The sequence below is a fragment of the Protopterus annectens genome, chromosome 13.part0, assembly GCF_019279795.1.
Source record: "Protopterus annectens isolate FY-2018-M chromosome 13.part0, PAN1.0, whole genome shotgun sequence".
In the NCBI taxonomy this organism is placed as follows: Eukaryota; Metazoa; Chordata; order Ceratodontiformes; family Protopteridae; genus Protopterus; species Protopterus annectens.
In genome coordinates this window covers 607,725,296-607,745,618 of record NC_056747.1, presented here as the reverse complement: position 1 = coordinate 607,745,618, position 20,323 = coordinate 607,725,296, and the positions used below count along the sequence as shown (strand labels likewise).

At 44.7% G+C, this 20,323-nt stretch overlaps 1 protein-coding gene across 1 annotated transcript in view; it reads left to right on the top strand.

The window, feature by feature from the left end:
• PRR11 (proline rich 11) overlaps nucleotides 1-20,323 on the top strand; it is an 868,944-nt gene that overhangs the window by 561,173 nt on the left and 287,448 nt on the right. The window contains exon 7 of the mRNA XM_044054274.1: nucleotides 1,755-1,856. Within this exon, the coding sequence (XP_043910209.1) occupies nucleotides 1,755-1,856 (102 nt within the window). The remainder of the gene's footprint in view (nucleotides 1-1,754; nucleotides 1,857-20,323) is intronic.

Below are 20,323 nucleotides of genomic sequence, written 5' to 3'. Positions count from 1 at the left end.
TCCAACTTTCATGTGGAAGAATGTGGGGCTCCTATTATGGCCCACAGACTTTGTAAGGCCTTTTTAAAAGGGTCTTTCCATGTTAGACTACCAGTTAGATCTCCTACATCGCCTTGGAATCTAAACCTTTTATTATCTAAATTGATGTTACCCCCATTTGAACCAGCCTCCTCTTGTCCATTGAAGTATTTGTCGTGGAAGACCCTCTTCTTGGTAGCCATTACATCCGCTAGGCGAGTATCTGAGCTTCAGGCTCTTTCCATTAAACACCCTTATTTGATCTTTCACTCTGACAGAGTATCTCTTCGCACTAATCCATCCTTTCTCCCCAAAGTTTGCTCTATTAATAACATTAATCAAGCCATTGAATTACCCACCTTTTTCAAAAATCACTCCAATAAATTGGAGTATATGTTACACAAGTTGGATGTCCATAGACAGCATAGATTTTACTTGGATAGAACAAAGGATCACAGGAAATCTGATCAACTTTTTGTAGCCTTTGCTGATAGCAGGAAAGGTGTAGCAGTTACTAAACAAACTCTTTCCAAATGGTTAACTGATTGTATTATCTATGTTTATGATTCTTCGAATCAAACTTTATCTGTCAAACCCAAAGGACATTCTACAAGATCAGTGTCTACATCCCTGGCTCATGCAGCTCGCCTACCATTAGACACTATTTGTGCAGCTGCTACTTGGTCTAAACCACATACATTCATCTCTCATTACAAAGTAGACAGGGTTTCTAGGGACAGGGCAACCTTTGGTTCCACTGTGCTCAAGAACGTCCTCCCGTGAGTTCCTCAGGAACATGGAGCTAGGGACACTACCCAGGTGTAAGAACAAACGGCGAGATCGAACACTCTCACATATAGAAGTTATGTCCTTACCATAACGTTCCATGTGGAGTGTTCATCTCGCCTTTGTTCTTACATTCCCACCCTCCCACCCTCAGGAAGAACGTTCAGTTTGGTGCCTGGTCTGGGTTATTCTGCTTCTGCATTCGCAGTTGTTGTATATATATGATGTACATGTGTATATATATATAGATATAAGTGTTCTTGCTTCTATGTAAATTTTTGGCATGAGTGTGTTCTCTCTCTGACTGCTGGTTTGCTTGCAAACTAGATCTGAGGTAAAGGCAGAGGGGGATTGTGGGTATTAGGTTGTCTCGAGCTTCTTCTCGATGCAGAGCTTGCAAGCAGCCGACACGGAGCCGAGGATCGGCTCCGAACCCAGGTGTAAGAACAAAGGCGAGATGAACACTCCACATGGAACGTTATGGTAAGGACATAACTTCTATTTATGTACTCACCAAAACTATGCATCTGTGCTGTTCATTTTCTTCTTCAACTCCCAATGCCCCTCCCCCTTCCCGTCATCTTCTGGAGTGACCTGACGGACCTTTGGAACCTTTAGTACCAGGTTTGAGCCCTGGTTTTATATCTCTTCTCTTCTGCTGTTATATATTAAGACCTTTAAGGCAGCAAACTTGATCTGATGTACTGGCGATGGACTAGGACATCATGGGTTGAGAGAGGAATTCAAAAGTTGGCTCCAAAGTCTGTAGAATGTGGCCGATACAATCCGAGTTCGGATCCATAACCCATATGCTGAGGAAGAATGAAAATGGGCAACATAGATGCATAGTTATGGTGAGTACATAGCTTAGATTTTCTTTAAGTTAGCAGTATTTGTAATCACATTTTTCCTAACATATCACTGATGTCTGATTTTTATTGCTTTCACAGATTTCAGCCCCTTCAAGATTAGAAGGACCTTTGACTGTTACTCTTAAAGATTTACATGATGTAAGACTGAGGAAAACTAGTAGTTTCACAGAAACAAAAATGGTAAGGATTTTTATATCTGAACAAAATATGCTTAGGTCAGCAAATATTATATAAATGTAACTGTATATGTGTCTATGTAGATATATATGGTTATCATTTGAAAATGTGAACAGCCACTTGAGCATGCGCTTTTTCCTGATGTAAAAAAAAAAAAGCTAATGCTCATATTAGCAAACATTCATTCAATTTAAGTTTTTGCCAGCAGACTTTTGTATAGGATTGTGATGTAGCAGAGTAAGGGAATTTGCCCTTACCCTGGCAATGTGCAGTCTTGGGTTAGTATACATAATTAGCAGTGAGTGTGGGAGTTGCAAGGGGGTTTGTCCCCCCTACCAAAAAAAAAAAAAATCTTTATTTTTTTTTTTTGCATTTTTTTGATCACTTTAGATGTGTGTGTGTGTGTGTGTGTGTGTGTGTGTGTGTGTGTGTATGTATGTATGTGTGTGTGTATATATATATATATATATATATATATATGTACACACACACACACATATATATATATTATATATATATATATATATGGTTCTACCTGACATAATCGAAACCACACAACACCGACAACCACATCACCGACACCACATATTCGACAGTCCATAAACACGAAACCACACATAACCGACGAAAAATAACCGACGGTACACAAACACAAACCCCATACAAAACAAAACACATCCCCATTCCACAAACCACACACACAACACAAGCACACCAAAATACAAGCCCACACTAAACCTTACCTAACCCTAAGGTCCGGCTTAACTTACTCACCCCCCCCACTCCTAACTCACTCTGACACGCCTCTACGCTCCCTAACCCTAACTCACTTAACCCCCCTATCGCTCCTAACCCTAACTCACTTAAACCACCCCTATCGCCTCCCTAACCCTAACTCACTTAACCCACCCTATCGCCCCTAACCCTAACTCACTTAACCCACCCCTATCCCCACAGACCGTCAATCTCCACACTTACCTGCTGCACTCCTAACGTCCATTACTACCAAGATACTCACACAGCCTTTCCCCATGTCGGCATCCTCGGCGTTGGTGTTGTCATCCGTCGTGTCGGTCTTCTGCATTGTCGATGTTCTGCAACCCGCGATTCCGTCTTTCTTCGCTCTTCGATCTTCTGGAGCGGATTCGATGTCGGTCTTCTCAGCTGTCGGCGAAGTCAGGTAGAACCATATATATATATATATATATATATATATATATATATATATATATAAATATATTTTATATATAATATATATATATATATATATATATATATATATACGGGTCTACTTCATTTCACTGAATCCCATTTCACTGAACTTTCACTTCACTGAAAGTTCATTACATCGACAAGGAGGGCATTTGCACACCCTCTTCCGTGAGGGGGCTGTGCCCCCCCCACCCCCCCTACTATATATATCAACTCCAGGGTCGCACAACATTGGGAAGGGGCAAATGCTTGTGTTGTCGATGTAATGAACTTTCAGTGAAGTGAAAGTTCAGTGAAATGGGATTCAGTGAAATGAAGTAGACCCATATATATACACACACACACACACACATTAATATTCAGATCTGCCAAAAACATTTGAAGCATACTGCTTAGTGTTCTCATATGCCTCTTGTTTTGAGCATGCATTGCCTAAATAATATTCAATGACTCCAGACAGACTTCTGGGCTAATGGAAAGAACAACAGAATCCACTGATAACTAGGGTGCAGACCTCCCTTACCCACCTTGGGGAGAAGTGAAAGAAAAGTGATGTTCATGGGAACCAGACTACAGTTCCATCTAAAAGCAGGACTGCTTTTGTCGCTTTATAGACAGACACATTTTAGAGTGGTAGTACTAGCACCCACTCAGAAGAGAGCAGTTGGACCTTGTTGTCTGAAATGAGGGTTGAGAATGGATATCTGGATGATGTTCATCGTGTTTCACTGCTGCAGTCATTACACTTGGGTTATCCTGCCATCAGACGGGCCCACAGTCGGCCAGAGTTCCAAAGTCTTGGTCCGGCGTCGGTTGCTGTTGCTTCCTCCCTGACGTCAGTGCACCAGGGGTATATAAGATGCAGCCAACGCCATTTTTTCAGTCTTTCTTGCCGCGCGGTGCCCGAAGCAAAAGCAGTTTGCAAGTGCCGGTCGGCCGACTCCTGAGATATCAAATTCCATTTCCAGAACTGAAGTCTTCAATAAAGCTAAGTACCCCGTTGGGGAAACATTTTCTGGCCTCAGACCGATGTCAGTAAAAGTTAATAATTGTATTTCTTGTGGGAAGCAAATACCTCATAAGGATTTTCATTCTTACTGTATTCCATGCCTAGGTCCAGATCACGACGTCACTAGTTGTCGGTTTTGTGCTAGATTTAACCAACGCACTGTTAAACGTCGGTTTGATTTTACCCGCCATTACTTTGGCCGAAGATTTAATTATACCATGCCATCGGAGCAACCGACAACCGGAATACATAAAAAACGCAAAGACAAGGATAAGGACAGGCATCCGAGGCCCAAAACTGACGATGAAGCCTCTTCTAGGCCAGTCGCCGGTTCTCAGTGAGGCGCTTTCGCAGCCCTTGACACCCACTACCTCAGAGCCACAGACCGTCTCCGACTCCCACGTGGAGATGTCTAGGCCTCTGGATACTCAAGGTGTTGGGCCTACGGAGACTAACCCTTCAGATGGGTCCGGAGCCGCTGAGCAGGCATCGGCTTCTGAGGGTGTTTTCAGACCTTCACAGCTTACCATAAAAACTACAGCCAAGTCTAAAACTTCATTAAAGACAAAGAAGCAAGTACAGCATTCACTTGGACAGGCCTCCATGCCTAAAAAATCAGATGTTCAAAATGGCCGAAGACTTAATTACTCTGATCAGGGGTACCCATCCCCCTACTGATAAAAGGCCTAGGCAGGATACAGACTATGATTCCTCTGACCAGGTTTCCATATATTCAGATACCTCTTCAGACCAGGGATACTCTTTACCCCCCCTATGAGGACTCTGATGCTGAAGAATCAGTTCCTTCAGCCTCTCCTCCTGAGGATTATTCTTTTGGGGAAACTTTACATACCATGAGGAAGCATTTCCACTGGGAGGGCCAGGATTACTCAGAATCCAAGAAAAGGCGCAGAGACTTTCTTTTATTGTCTCAGCACAGGCCCCTTGCTATTACACCAGTGTTGGATATTATGGATGATGTGTTCTCTGAATCCAGTTTAAATCCTGATTCTTTACCCCCTGCTCCAGTCAAGCCAGACAGGTATTGCAGAGTCCCTGACTCTCGCAAATTTCTTTATAAAAACCCTGCTGCTGACCGAGAAACTATTTCCCAGGGTCCCAAAGGGGTAAAGGCTTCCACGGCTAAAAATCCAGTTCCCTCGGACAGGGATTTTAGAGCATTAGACAGATGGGGGAAGAAAGTTTACACTTCTGCAACTTTAGCAGTGAGGGCTTTAAATTGCCAGTTTCACATGCTTAAATACCAACAATATTTATGTCTCAGTTAAAACAGAAAATGATTACAAGTTCAGAACATCCTGGCTATAAGGAAATGCAGGATTTATTGCAATTGGCTGAATAAGTGGGAAAACATATTCTGCAATGTGGTTTTGATTCATTAGAGGCTTCTTGTAGAGCAGCAGTTACAGGATCTGTGATTTGAAGGCATACTTGGTTAAAAGAACAAAGTTAACCAGACCATGTTAAGGCAAAATTATTGGATGCTCCATTACAGCAAGACATTTTATTTGGTGTTAAGGCAGAAGAGGTATTAAAGAAAATGGAGGATAAGGCAAAATCTACGCAAACAGTGAAGGATTTCTTACAGGTACAGCCACCACAATTTAGCAGAAATTGGCCTACAAAGAATTGGTCCTTTCCATTGTCAGACAGGCCACAAAAAGGCATATACAGATGCCCAAGAGGCAGATCTCAGCCCCAAGGCTCATACAGACCATGACAGTGGGGTGCTTCAACCCCAAAAGGAGGTGAAGACAAGTCACAACCTTACAGGAAACAGTCCCAATGATTTCCTCCTTCGAATGCCAAGCACTTCCCTTTTGGCAGCTCCCTTAGGGGGGAAACTAGCACTTTTTTTCTCAAAATTGGCAAACAATCACCCAAGACAAATGGGTTCTGAATAGTGTGTCTCAAGGTTACAGGTTCCACTTTCACACTTTACCAAGGCTAAAAGGAATGCCAGACCTGCCACAAAATCAATGGGCAGAGGCACAAAAACAAATTACAGCCCTCATGGACATGAGAGCTATTCAAAAAGTGCCACAGCAAGAACAAGGACAAGGATTTTACTCAAGACTTTTCCTGGTACCCAGAAAGGACAAAGCCTGGAGACCCATACTAGACCTTTCTACTCTAAATACTTACGTGGATGTTCCAAAATTCAAAATGTTGACACTACAGCAGCTTCTTCCCATGCTGGGCAAGAAGGTTTGGCTTGTTACTTTGGACCTCAAAGAGGCATACCTGCACGTCCCTATCAGACAAGATTGCAGAAGATACCTCAGATTCATAGCTGGTTCAATGCATTACCAATTCTCTGCACTGCCCTTTGGCTTATTTACTGCGCCCAGGGTCTTCACAAAGTGCCTGGCACCAGTAATTGCATTTTGCAGACAAAGGGGAATTCAAATATATCCTTACCTGGACGACTGCCTTATTCAAGCAGTGAGCAAGGACATTCTTCTAAAGCATCTGGCTTTCTAAAAAGGTTGCTAATTTGCCTAGGGTACACAGTAAACGAAAAAAAGTCAAAACTAGTGCCCTCACAAGAGATAATATTCCTGGGTGCCAGCTTAAATACAACGGCTCAGATGGCTTATCTCACGCCAGACAAACAAGGACAACTGACTCAGTATTTTCAATTGATTGCAACAAAGTCCCAACTCCCTGCAAGAAAAAATCTGCAGGCCTTGGGATTCATGGCATCCTGCATACTACTAATTCCATATGCCAGACTGCATATGAGGAAATTACAATGGTACCTAAAAAGTGTTTGGACTTAACACTCTCACAGTTTGCAAACAGTAGTACCACTAATTCCCTGCCTACAACAGGAGTTTCAATGGTGGGCACAGGCATGTCACCTCAACAAAGGTCAGCCTTTCACTCTACCCACAGCCAGGCAGACTTTAACAACAGATGCTTCGGATTACGCCTGGGGAGCACACATGGCAGGAAAATGTATTCAGGGCAAGTGGACCACAGACCAAATGCATCTTCACATCAATCAAAAAGAGATGTTGGCTGTACAAAATGCCCTAACAGCTTTCAAGGACCTTCTGCATCCAGGACAATTATTATTAAAGACAGACAACACCACAGTAATGTGGTACATAAACAAGCAAGGGGGCACTCATTCTTACCCCCCTATGCAGACAAGCCATGACCTTGTGGAACACAGCTCTAACTTATCAAGTTCATCTGCAAGCGCAATTCCTGCCAGGAAAGAAAAATACTCTGGCAGACGACTTAATCAGAAGCATCATGGATCCTCATGAGTGGAAACTAAATCCACAAGTCTTCAGCATGATAACGCAAAAATGGGGGTGCCCAGACATAGATCTTTTTGCCTCCCCACTGAATTACCAACTACAAAAATTCTGCACAGGGGCTTATCACACACAAGCATGGAAAGTGGATGCTCTTTCGTTCAGCTGGAAAAACCTAGAAGTTTATGCCTTCCCACCACTGCCTCTCATTTCAAAGGTACTCCTAAAAGCCAGACAAGAAAAACCACAGATGATCCTGATTGCTCCAGACTGGCCGCTCCAGTACTGGTACCCAATCTTAAAGAACTTAGCTCAAGGCCCACCATGGATTTTACCTCAAATTCCATACCTTCTGACTCAACAAAACAATCAGATCCTGCACAGTCAGCTCAAAACCTTAAACCTGGCTGCATGGCATATTCATTAGTCAAACAGATAACACCTCTCTCTAAAGCTGTTATGGATGTCATTTTGGAAGCCAGGAGGCCTAGCACCAGGAAATCTTATTCAGAAAAGTGGAAGAGATTCTGTGCCTGGAACCAGGCTCAAAGCCTTGACCCTCTTGTCCCAAATATTCATCAGATACTACAATACTTAACTGAGATGCTGGACAAAGGACTATCCTTCTCATCCATTAAGATCCACGTCTCTGCCATCTCGGCTCATTACAACACAGATCCTCCTATTTTCTCTCATCCATTGCTAAAGCAGTACCTCAGAGGGGCAAAAACATAAGACCGCCCCTGAGAGCACCAACACCGACTTAGGACCTCCGTTTTGTCTTAGAAAAACTCACTTTACCTCCTTTTGAGCCAGCCAATTCAGCAGAATTAAAATATATATCATGGAAAACTGCTCTGCTTCTGGCAATAACCTCAGCACGAAGAGTCTCAGAGTTACAGGCACTAATGGCAGTGGAGCCTTTCATCATTTTCCACCAGGACAGGGTTTCTTTAAGAACAAACCCTTCTTTTATGCATAAGGTGGTATCCAGTGTGGCTCTTAACCAAACTATCCACTTGCCAACTTTTTATCCAAATCCCCAGAATAAAGGGGAGAGACTTCTGTATTCCTTGGACATACACAGACAATTACGTTTCTACTTGGACAAAACAAAAGCTTTCAGAAAAACTGAGCAATTGTTTGTACATATGCTGCAGGATCACAGAGAAAGGCTATTTCAAAGCAGACCATTTCAAAGTGGATAGGACACTGTATCCGGTTCTGCTACACACAGCATGGGAAACCTGTACCTAGTAACATTAGACCACATTCCACCAGGGCAACTGCCACTTCTACTGCCTACCTTAGAGGAGTACCTACCAAAGATATCTTGGAAGCTGCAACTTGGAGTTCAGTGCACACCTTTACCAAGCATTACCATTTGCCTCTTTATTCTAGATCCAGAGCTGGCTTTGCCACTGCAGTGCTGCAGGGCCTCATAGCCACACCAAATCCTCTATAGAACCAGCCACCCTGACTCAGCTTTGGGATTCGACCCAAGTGTAATGACTGCAGCAGTGAAACACGATGAACATAGTACAGTTTTGTACCTACCATAAATGTAGATGTTAGAGTGTCTTCACTGCTGCAGTCCAGGTTACCCACCCGCCGTCCCCTCTTTCTTAGCTGGGACTTATCTATACTTCTCAACCCTATACTACCTATGTGGTGTATTTGCTGGTTACTGAAGATTTTATTTTTACCTTATTGTATGATTTATTAGCAATATGTATTGCCTACAACTTTTGGGGGCCAGACATCTGGGGCAAGAAAAACTGAAGATAATGGCGTCGGCTGCATCTTATATACCCCTGGCGCACTGTCGTCAGGGAGGAAGCGACAGCAACTGACGCCGGACCAAGACTTTGGAACTCTGGCTGACTGCGGGCCCGCCTGACGGCAGGATAACCCAAGTGTAATGACTGCAGCAGTGAAGACACTCGAACATCTACATTTATGCTAGGTACAAAACTGTACTTTCTTCATGTTTCACTGTTGCAGTCATTACATTTGGGTAATCTGCTGGCAGGTTGCCCTCAGCCGGCCTGATTAACAAAGTCTTGGGTCCTGTGTCGGTTGCTGTCCCTTCTTCCATGATGTCAGGTCGTCAGGGGTATAAAACATGCAGCCGATGCCATTACATCAGTCTTTCTTGCTGCGCGGTGCTCGAAGCAGAAGCAGTTCGCAAGTGCCGGTCAGCCGACTCCTGAAATTTTCGTTTTCGAGTTTCAAAACTGAAGTCTTCAACTAAAAGCTAAGTACCCCATTGCGGAAACTTTTTCTTGCTCCTTACCGATGTCAGTAAAAGTTAATAATTGCATTACTTGTGGGAAGCAAATACCTCATAAGGATTTTCATTTGTACTGTATTCCTTGCCTAGGCCCTGACCACAACGTACCTTGTTGTCGGTTTTGTGCTAAATTTAATCAACACACTATTAAACGTCGGTACTTTTTTGCTTCTAAATATTTTGGCTCACGATTTAATTATCCAGAAATGTCGTCGGTTAGCAATCCGACTACCGGAATACCTAAAAAACACAAAGAAAAAGACAGAGACAGGCCGTCGAAGTCCAAAACTGATGACGATGCGTCTCCTAAGCCAGTCGCCAGTTCGCCGGTACTCAGTGAGGAGCTTTTGCAGCCCCTGATACCCGCTACTTCTGATTCGCAGGCCTCTACTGAGATCCATTCAGAGTCCGGTATGCCGCGAGATGCTTCAATTATGGAACCCGTGGATGTCTCTACCTTGGATGGGTCCAGAGCCGCTGTGCAGGCACTGGCTTCTGAGGGTGTTTTCAGGCCTACAGATTTGTATATTAAACTGACGCCATCTTCAAAACTAAGGCCAAAATCTAAAACTATGTCTAAAAAAACGATGGCTGGGCCACATGTGCAGGCCCCTATGCCTAAAAAGCAAATGATCAAGATGGCTGAAGATTTAATTACTCTGATCAGGGGAAGCCAACCCCCTCCTTCTAAGAGGCCTAGGCAAGACATTGATTATGAAACTTCTGAACAGGATCTATTTCTTCTGACTCTTCTAATGAACAGGATTTGTCTATTCCTACTTATGAGGACTCTGATGCAGAAGATTCCATTCCTTCTGCCTCTCCGCCTGAGGATTTTTGTTTTGGGGAAACTTTACATACCTTAAGGGAACATTTCCACTGGGAAAGTCAGGGTTTTTCTTAATCTAAAAAGAGACTTAGCGATTTTCTTCTTCTGCCTCAGCACAGGCCTTTGGCTATACCTCCTGTTCTAGACATTGCTGATGATGTTTTTTCAGAATCTAGCATAGCTCCTGATTCTCTGCCTCCGGCACCTTGTAAGCCAGACAGATACTACAGGGTTCCTGACTCCCACAAATTCCTTTTCAAAAATCCTATTGTAGATCCTGAAACCATTTCTTAGGGTCCCAAGGGCATTAAGGCCTCTACTGCTAAAAATCCTACCCCTTCTGATAGAGATTCCAGGGCACTGGATAGATGGGGTAAGAAGGTTTACACTTCTGCAACCTTGGCAATCAGGGCTTTAAACTGTCAATTTCATATGCTTAATTATTAGCAGCATATCATGGGACTGCTTAAACAGAAAATGATGTGGAAAATAAAGATTTACAAGATTTATTGCATTCAGCTGAACAAGTTGGGAAACATACTTTGCAATGTGGTTTTGATTTTTTGGAGGCCTCTTGCAGGGCTGCTGTAACTGGGTCTGTGCTAAGAAGGCATGCTTGGCTCAAAGAGCAAACTTTGCCTGATCACGTTGAAGCAAAATTGTTGGATGCTCCTTTACAACAGGACCGTCTCTTTGGTAATAAGGCTGAAGAAGTTTTAAAAAAGATGGAAGATAAAGCTAAATCTATGCAAACTGTGAAAGATTTCTTACAATTGCAACCTCCAAGATTTAGTAGGCACTGGCCTACGAAGAACTGGTCCTTTCCAGTTCCTTTGAGAGCCACTCAAGTCAAACCCAGACATTCCAACGGCTCCAGGTTTTAGTCACAAGGGACTTTTAGAACAAAACAATGGGGTGCCTCCACCTCCAACTCTGGAAACAACAAGGCACCTCCCTATGGTAAACGGTCTCAATGACTTCCCACTACACTTACCAAGCACATACCTTTTAGCCGCCCCTTTGGGGGGAAAAACTGACACTTCATGCAAGAAACTGGCAATTTATAACCCAGGACAAATGGGTTTTAAAAATAGTATCCCAGGAATACAGATTTCATTTCCACACGTTGCCAATCCGAAACGGATGGCCAGACCTGCCTCCAAATCAGTGGGCAGAGACCCAGAAACAAGTACTGTCCCTCATGAACATGGGGGCTATTCACCCAGTACCAGAAGAGGAAAAGGGACAAGGTTTCTATTCAAGACTTTTCCTGGTACCCAGAAAAGACAAATCTAGGCGTCCAATTCTGTACTTATCTACTCTAAACACATTTCTGGACATTCCAAAATTCAAGATGCTGACTCTTCAACAGTTACGTCCTATGCTAGGCAAAGATGCCTGGTTGGTAACTCTAGACTTAAAAAGGCTTACCTGCATATCCCAATCAGGGAATCTTGCAGAAGATACCTCCGCTTCAAAGCACGCTACCTGCATTACCAGTTCTCTGCACTGCACTCTGGCTTATCTACTGCGCCCAGGGTCTTCACAAAGTGCCTGGCTACAGTAATTGCATTTTGCAGGCAAAGAAATATTCATATATATCCATACCTGGACGATTGTCTAATTCAGGCAGAAAGCAAAGACATTCTCCTAAAGCATCTGGCGTTTGTAAAAAGGGTTCTAACTTGTCTAGGGTACACCATAAACGAAAAGAAATCACATCTGGTACCCTCTCAAAAAATTACATTCCTGGGTTCAAGCTTGAATACAACTGCCCAGATGGCTTACCTTATGACAGAAAAGCAAATTCATTTGGTAACTTACTTCAAACAAGTGGCAACAAAAACCCTGCTATCTGCAAGACATATTCTGCAAGCCTTGGGGTTCATGGCCTCCTGCATTCTTCTAATTCCATATGCAAGACTGCATATGAGGAAACTTCAGTGGTACTTACAAAGTTTATGGAGTCAACATTGTCACAGCCTGGAAACAATGATTCCTATCATACCTTGCCTGCAACTAGAGTTCCTATGATGGGCAGTGACCTGCCACCAAAACAAGGGACTGCCATTCTCTCCACCCCCTGCCACTCAAACCCTAACTACAGACGCATCAGACTGTGCTTGGGGGGCTCATCTGGCAGGGAAGTGCATTCAGGGCAAATGGAGCCCAAATCAAATGCACCTTCATATCAATCAGAAAGAGATGCTAGTTGTACAGAATGCACTGACAGCCTTCAAGGACTACCTTCATCCAGGACAATTAATGATAAAGACAGACAACACCACAGTTATGTGGTACATAAACAAGCAGGGGGGTACTCACTCCTACCTCCTTTGCAGACTAGCCATAGCATTGCGGAACACGGCCTTGACCTACCAAATACTAACTACAAGCTCAATTCCTGCCAGGAAAGCTGAATACTCTGGCAGATGAACTAAGCAGAAATCTCATGAACTTACATGAATGGAAACTGGAACCATGGATTTTCAACATGTTGACACGCAAATGGGGGAGTCCAAACACAGATCATTTTGCCTCACCCCAGAACTATCAGTTGGACTAATTCTGCACAAGAACTCATCACAAAAAAGCCTGGAAAGTGGGATGCTGTATCATTCAGCTGGAAAAACCTATCAGTCTATGCCTTTCCCCCTCTGCCTCTGCTCTCCAAAGTTCTACTAAAAGTCAAACAGGACAAACCAAAAATTATCCTGATTGCTCCAGACTGGCCTCGCTAACACTGGTACCTACTCCTGCGCAATGTGTCACACCTACCACCGTGGCACCTGCCTCAGATACCTTACTTACTGTCTCAGCAGAACAATCAAATTCTGTACACTCAGCTCCAAACTTTGAATCTTGCAGCATGGCTGATCACCTAAATTCACTCTTAGCATCCCTCAGCAAACCTGTGATGGATGTAATTTTGGAGGCGAGAATTCCTAGTACTAGAAAATCTTATGCTAACAAATGGAAATGATTCTGTGCCTGGAATCAATCACAAGGAATAAGCACAGCAGTGCCCAATATTCCTCAGATTTTACAATATTTAACTAAGATGCTTCACAAGGGCCTGTCCTTCTCTTCCATAAAAATCCATGCCTCAGCCATTTCAGCTCATTCAACACAGAACCTCCCCTCTTCTCTCCTCCTCTGCTAAAGCAGTATCTCAGAGGGGCCAAGAACTTAAGAACACCCAGGAGAGCTCCAACCCCTGCCTGGGACCTCAAATTATTATTGGAAAAACACTCTCCCTCCTTTCGAGCCAGTTGCTACTGCAGACTTAAAATTTCTCTCCTGGAAAACAGCCTTCCTTTTAGCAGTCACTTGAGCTAGAAGGATTTCTGAATTGCAGGCTCTTATGGCAGTGGAGCCTTTCATTATTTTTCATGCAGACAGGGTGTCTCTCAGGACCAATCCATCCTTCATGCCTAAGGTGGCATCCAGTGTGGCTCTTAATCAGACCATACATTTGCCAACTTTCTTTCCCAATCCACAGAACATGGGGGAGCGGATTCTGCATTCATTGGATGTACACAGACAACTTAGATTTTACTTAAGCAGGACAAAATCTCTAAGAAAATCTGAACAACTACTGGTGGCATTTGCTGCAGGGGCAAAGGGAAAGGCTGTTTCAAAGCAGACTATTTCCAAATGGATAAGCCATTGTATTCATTTCTGCTATATGCACCATGGTAAAACTATCCCCCAGGGGATCAGATCTCATTCCACCAGGGCTGCATCTACTTCTACAGCCTTTCTCAGAGGTGTTCCTACCTGAGACATTCTAGAAGCTGCTACCCGGAGCTCAGTTCATACGTTCACCAAACATTACCATTTACCTTTCTTCTCTAAATCCAGAGCTGACTTTGCCACTGCTGTCCTGCAGGGCCTTATAGCTGGTCCTAATGCTGTATAAATCCATCCTCCCAACCATAGCTTTGGGAATCTACCCAAATGTAATGACTGCAACAATGAAACACGAAGAACATAGTACAGTTGTGTACACTTACCATAAATGTAGATGTTCGAGTGTATTCACTGTTGCAGTCCTGGTTACCCTCCCTCCAGCCCCCTGTTTTTCTCTTACTATACCTCTACTTTCTTTTACTATGCTTTAAAAGCCTTTTTGGTGTATTTGCTTTTGTTTGGAGGTATATTTTTTGTGTTTTAAATTCACCTAACATCTGGGGCAAGAAAAACTGATGTAATGGCGTCGGCTGCATGTTTTATACCCCTGACGACCTGACGTCATGGAAGAAGGGACAGCAATCGACGCAGGACCCAAGACTTTGTTCATCAGGCCGACTGAGGGCAACCTGCTAGTAGATTACCCAAATGTAATGACTGCAACAGTGAATACACTCGAACATCTACATTTATGGTAAGTGTACACAACTGTACTTTTGGTAATGGATAACCATGTCAGAGCAAGTAACTTTTTTTTGTTTCTGCCAGTCTTCCTCTGGCCTCTGAGCCACCCCTCCCATTCTCTCTAATATCCTGTTTATTTCCCTTTAGGTGACAGCCCTACATCTGTTTTTTTTCTCTTGAGGCAAGAGGTAAGTGTACCATGAGCAGTACTATCATCCATGAGGAGAAATAGTTTTTTTCTAGTATCCTAGCTCTTCCCTTGCACATGGTTGTTAACTTTTAATGAGCTGGTGTGCAATGGACATTTCTGATGTTTACGAGTACCACTGCATGTGACATTATAAACATCTTTTTTTTTTTTTTTTTTTTGTAAGTATAAGCAATTCCCAGTTTTTGCAATGAATTCTACCATGGAAGATATGTTTTGATGTTGTTAATTTTCATTTATTCATTACTGATGGGTTATCTGTTCCATCCTCGGAACCGAGCCTGCCTCATACCAAGCTCGTGTCAGCCAAAAACTCTCGAGCCAAGATTCTACCCAGAATTCTCTGCTCCCTGTTACCTCAGATCTCATTTGCCACATTGCTCTACAGCCGTGTCAAGCCACTCTCTCTCAGCTAAGTGAACACTTTTTTGAAAGTTTCCTTATTGTTAGTGTTTAAAAAGTTTTCAGTCAGTTACTATCTCTATACTACTACCCTGTCATAACTTTAAGACTCTGTCCCTATAGTTTCTTCTCTTTTATTGCCCTTTTCTTACCTTTGATTTCATTCCTCATTACCATTGTTGGTAATCCTTCTCCCTTTCTTACGCTTCTAGGTAGCTTTCCTAACTTCTTGGTACTGTCATTCTTCTCCCTTCATATCATTATGTCGGACAAGAAAAGTAGTGCTGGTGTCAAACAATGTATGGAATGCAGCCGTAAGTTACAGCTTTCTGATGGCCATGATTTATGTGTCTATTGCTTGAATGTCTCCCCTCTTTCAATGGATCCCTCATGTGGGATTTGTAGACATTTTTTGACCAGGTCTCTCAATGAAAGGAAGAATAAGTTAATCTTGAAAGGCCTCCTTAAAACTTCTTTCTGCGAGGCTGTCTCTGGGTCTGAGGATTCACCCCCTCCTGCTAAACCCCGTAAGAGGCGTTCTTCTTCTTCCTCCTCGAGGTCGCTCACTTCATCTCCATCTGGAGATTGCAAGGAGTCGACTAACAAAAAGGTAAAAATTTCGAGCCTGGCGCTGCCATCTGTGGTCCTTTTGGCCCCAGCCTTGGCACCACCCTAGTTGATTCTTACTCCAGCTATGTCCTCTTTATCACCACCGGCACCAGAATTCCCGGTGCAGACACTTACGGCTCTGACAGTTTTGTTGCAGCCTTCATTGGCACCGTCTCTGCAGGTACAGTTTCCTTCGGCACCGTTGGTGCAAGCTCCTTCGGCCCCGACTTTGTTGATACTGTCCTCTACGGTGCGGTCTTTTTCGGCATCATCATTATGGGTGCAGACACCTTCCTCGATGGCACCGTACTAATCTGTGCAGACATTTGCAATACCGCCCTTTACAGTGCAGACACCTTAGACTCCTATGGCGCTGCCTTCGTCGGCGCAGATAACCTCGGCTCTACACCATTCTCCTCAGTGCAGACACCCTTGTTTCTGGGTTCTGCCCCACATGAACTAGCAAGGACTAAGTATTCTCCTTCCTTGGAGCCATTCGTTGGAAGCCAATATAGCCCTTTTTTAGAAAGGCCAGAATCACCTTCAGGTTCCTCTATGAGGTCGACTAGGAGCCTCTCAGAACAGGATGTGTTGCGGCTTGTTGACCAGTTGCTTGTGGCCAGGGGTCTTTCTCAACCGTCTAAAGCTACGTTCCTTCTTCCAGGTGACTGTAGTTCTCCACAGAATCCAATGAACACTCCTCCTTTGACTTTCGGGGAAGCATCAAAGCCCTTTCCTCCGACAGCAGCTTCCCTTCCTCTGACCCCAACAGTGGACCTCACTTTGGAGCCCGAGTCATCCTTGTGGTCCTCGGTGCACTGGGCACCGGGCTGTTCTCAGGCTAGTGGTTGTGCTGTGAGAGTAGGCATTCTTGGTTCCACACCAATTTTTTCTATGGCACCCTCCAGGAATCCTCCTTCCCTCATGCCCCACAGCCCTCTTGAGACTCCTGGTCTGGGGGTCGGCTCGTCGGTGCGGGGTGTGACCCCGGTTCCTAGGTTGTCATGCTCTGTTCCAGGCTCTCATCCCTCTTTGGGCAGTCCAGCCTTCCAAGCTATGGAGAGGATGCTTGCCTCCGCTGGCAAACCCTCCATGTCGGAGTCCTCTCTCCCTTCTGTGTTGCAACTATCGCTAGCCACAGACACCAGGCACAAGGGCCTCAGGTTTCTCCCCCTCAGGAAATCCCCTGTTTGCAATCTTCCCCAGAGCTCCCTAGTGAGGCAGTCCCTTGCAAGGTTTCATGCAAGAGGAAGCACATGGACTCCACTGAGGAGTCTTTGACCGAAGATAAGGACTTTGATGATGGGGAAGGGTCCCCATGGTCACTCTTTGATTAGGTGTCCTTTGATGACATTCTCGAGATCCTAAGACAGCAGGGTGACTGGAAGTCCTCCAACCCTTCCTCAGAGCAATCCATATTCCTCAGGCCTTTTGTGCTTGGCCCCCTACCTCCTGGGTTACCCCGCCGGCTGATGAGCTTGTTCAGCTCATCGTCCAGCGTGCATGGAAGGCTCCTGACACCTTGAAAGCTATACCTCGGAGACATGACAAGATTTTATTTCCCCTGGCTGAGCATCCCCATTGGTCAAAAGGTTTTCCAGTAGCTGCCATGGTGGTGGCAGCTGCTACCAAAAAAGACTTGGCAGAAGAGAGCCAAACTGTCCATCTGCCCAGCAAGGAGTCCCGGGCGATAGACAGACTCGGGAAGCATGTGTTTGCTTCATCAACCTTCGTCGTAAGGTCCTTGAACTACTTGGTACACTTTACAAGGCTCCAGAGGGACCTTATCAACCAACTCTCTGAAACCTTGGCAGGAGCTGTTTCTGATGAGGTGCACGACAACGTAGCTTCTCAGATAGCAATCCTAGAATCAATATCCAATTCTTCCATGTGCATTTTTTCACACGCAATGGAAGGAGCAGCTAGAGTGGCAGTCGCAGGTGTAGCCATGAGGTGTCATGCCTGGATGCGAGTTTGCGGAGTCCTTTAAGGTCTCCTTTATGAACGTCCCCATCTAGGCCGCTTCATTGTTTGACCCTAAGGTTAAAGCTACACTGGCAAGGTGCAAACAAGATGGCAAGACCCTGTCTGCCGTTGGTGTCCGACACTCCACTCCTCAATGATTCTACTCCAGAAATCAAGGGAGCGGGAAGATGTGGCACAGAAAATCCCAGGGCTCTTTCCATGATGCATGTGCTGAAACTCCAATGGAAGATGCCCCTTTCGGGGCAGGGGAGGTCCGCGAAACCGGGGTTCCAGAGATTCTTTCTCTGGCAACCCTACCAGCGCTCCTGAAGCATTGCCTGTCTGCTCACCTCTGGAAGCGGTTGGGGGTCATTTTTCCTTTTACCCCACTGCCTGGTGAAAGATAACCACCAATTCTTGGGTGCAGTGGATAATATCCAGAGGCTATCAAATCCCCTTCCATCTCTGTCCCGACTTACCCGACATCCCACCCAGTCAAAGGGACGCAGCAGCACACAGAATCTGAAAGCTGCTACAAAACAGTCATCCAAACGGTCTCCCCAGACCAGATAGGATCCGTTTTTTACTCAAGGTTCTTTTTAGTGTAAAAAAAGACAGGGGACTGGAGACCGATTCTGGATCTCAGCACACTGAACAAATTTGTAAAAACAGAGAAATTCCGGATGGTCACGGTTCAGAATGTCCTTCCACTTCTGGAAGAAGACGGTTGGATGTGCTCTGTAGATCTTCAAGATGCGTATTACCATATAAAAAGGGATAAGCGCTCAAGAAGATACCTCCGCTTCCGCTTAGGAGCCAGTCACTACCAATTTTGAGCACTGCCTTTCAGTCTCTCTACAGCCCTTAGAGTGTTCAAATGCATGGCAGTGGTCATCGCCCACCTGTGACTTTAAGGATTCCAGGAGTTTCCATTACTAGACGACTGGCTCCTCACTGCCCCCACCAAGCGTCTACTAGAAGAAGCCCTAGACTACACTCTTTTCAGAGCCCAATGCCTGGGAATCACTATAAACTGGGAGAAGTCCAACACAACCCCAGTACAATCCTTAGAATTCATCGGGTTCTGTTGGACATGAGGACTTGCACAGCATCTCTTCCGGATCACAGACTTCAAAGAATAAGACAAAAGGTTCCGCCACAAATCTCTCACCACAAATCATCTTCTCGGTCCATACTCTAACTCTTAGGGTCAATGGCAACCTCGATCACCATTGTTCCTCTAGCCAGATTCCACATGAAACTTTTCCAGTGTGGTTACTTCTCACTCAGTGGTACCCTCTACAACATCCTTTGTCCTTTCAGATAAGTGTAACTCAGAGATGTAAGCAAGATTTGTTCTGGTGGACACCTCGAAATCCCCAACAATTTTCTCGCCCCTTCAGCCCCCATCAGCCGAAAGCCATGGTGACCACAAATGCCTCCCTGATGGGGTGGGGAGGGCTATGTCAGGGAAACTCGGACCAAGGCACTTAGTGGAGACAGTGGCTCATTTGCATATCAACATCCTGGAACTGAGGGCAGTGCTATTAGCGTTGCAAGCATTTCACTCCATCCTTCCATCAGAGACTATTGCTATCCAATCAGATAACATGTCACTGGTCTGGTACATCAACAAGCAGGGGGGCACCAGATCTTATCCGTTATGCCGAGAGGTCTTGAGAATATGGGAATGGGTGATAGCTTCCAACTTCTTTCTAATTGCAACGCACATTTCCTGGAGCTCCAGCATGTTAGCAGACAAATTGAGCAGATGCATTCTACAACCTCATGAGTGGTCCCTCAACCCTGTGATAGCAGCAAGAATTTTCAACCGCTGGGGCCAGCCTTTCTGCGAACGATTTGCCTCCCCAAACAACTACAAGTGCAGCAACTACTTTGCCCTGATCTCCTCTCGGGGACAGTCACCGAGAGACACTCTAATCCATGCTTGGCTCTCGGGTCTGCTTTATGCTTATCCTCCTCTTCCCGTCATCTCCCAATTTCTGAAGAAAGCACGGCATTTGAAGAACAAAGTGATCCTCATTGCTCCATTTTGGCTTTGACAAGTTTGGTTCCCCTTCCTCCGGCCTCACCTGCTAGATCAACCATGGATCCTCAATCCATCCCCAACTTTGATCTCCCATCCACAGGGTCTGATTCACCCCAATCTAACAACCCTGAAGCTGACAACTTGGTTTCTCCATTTCCTATGATTGCCAGGCAGGATAACCTCTCTTCCATGATGCGCATTATTCTTATCGCATCTCATAAATCGT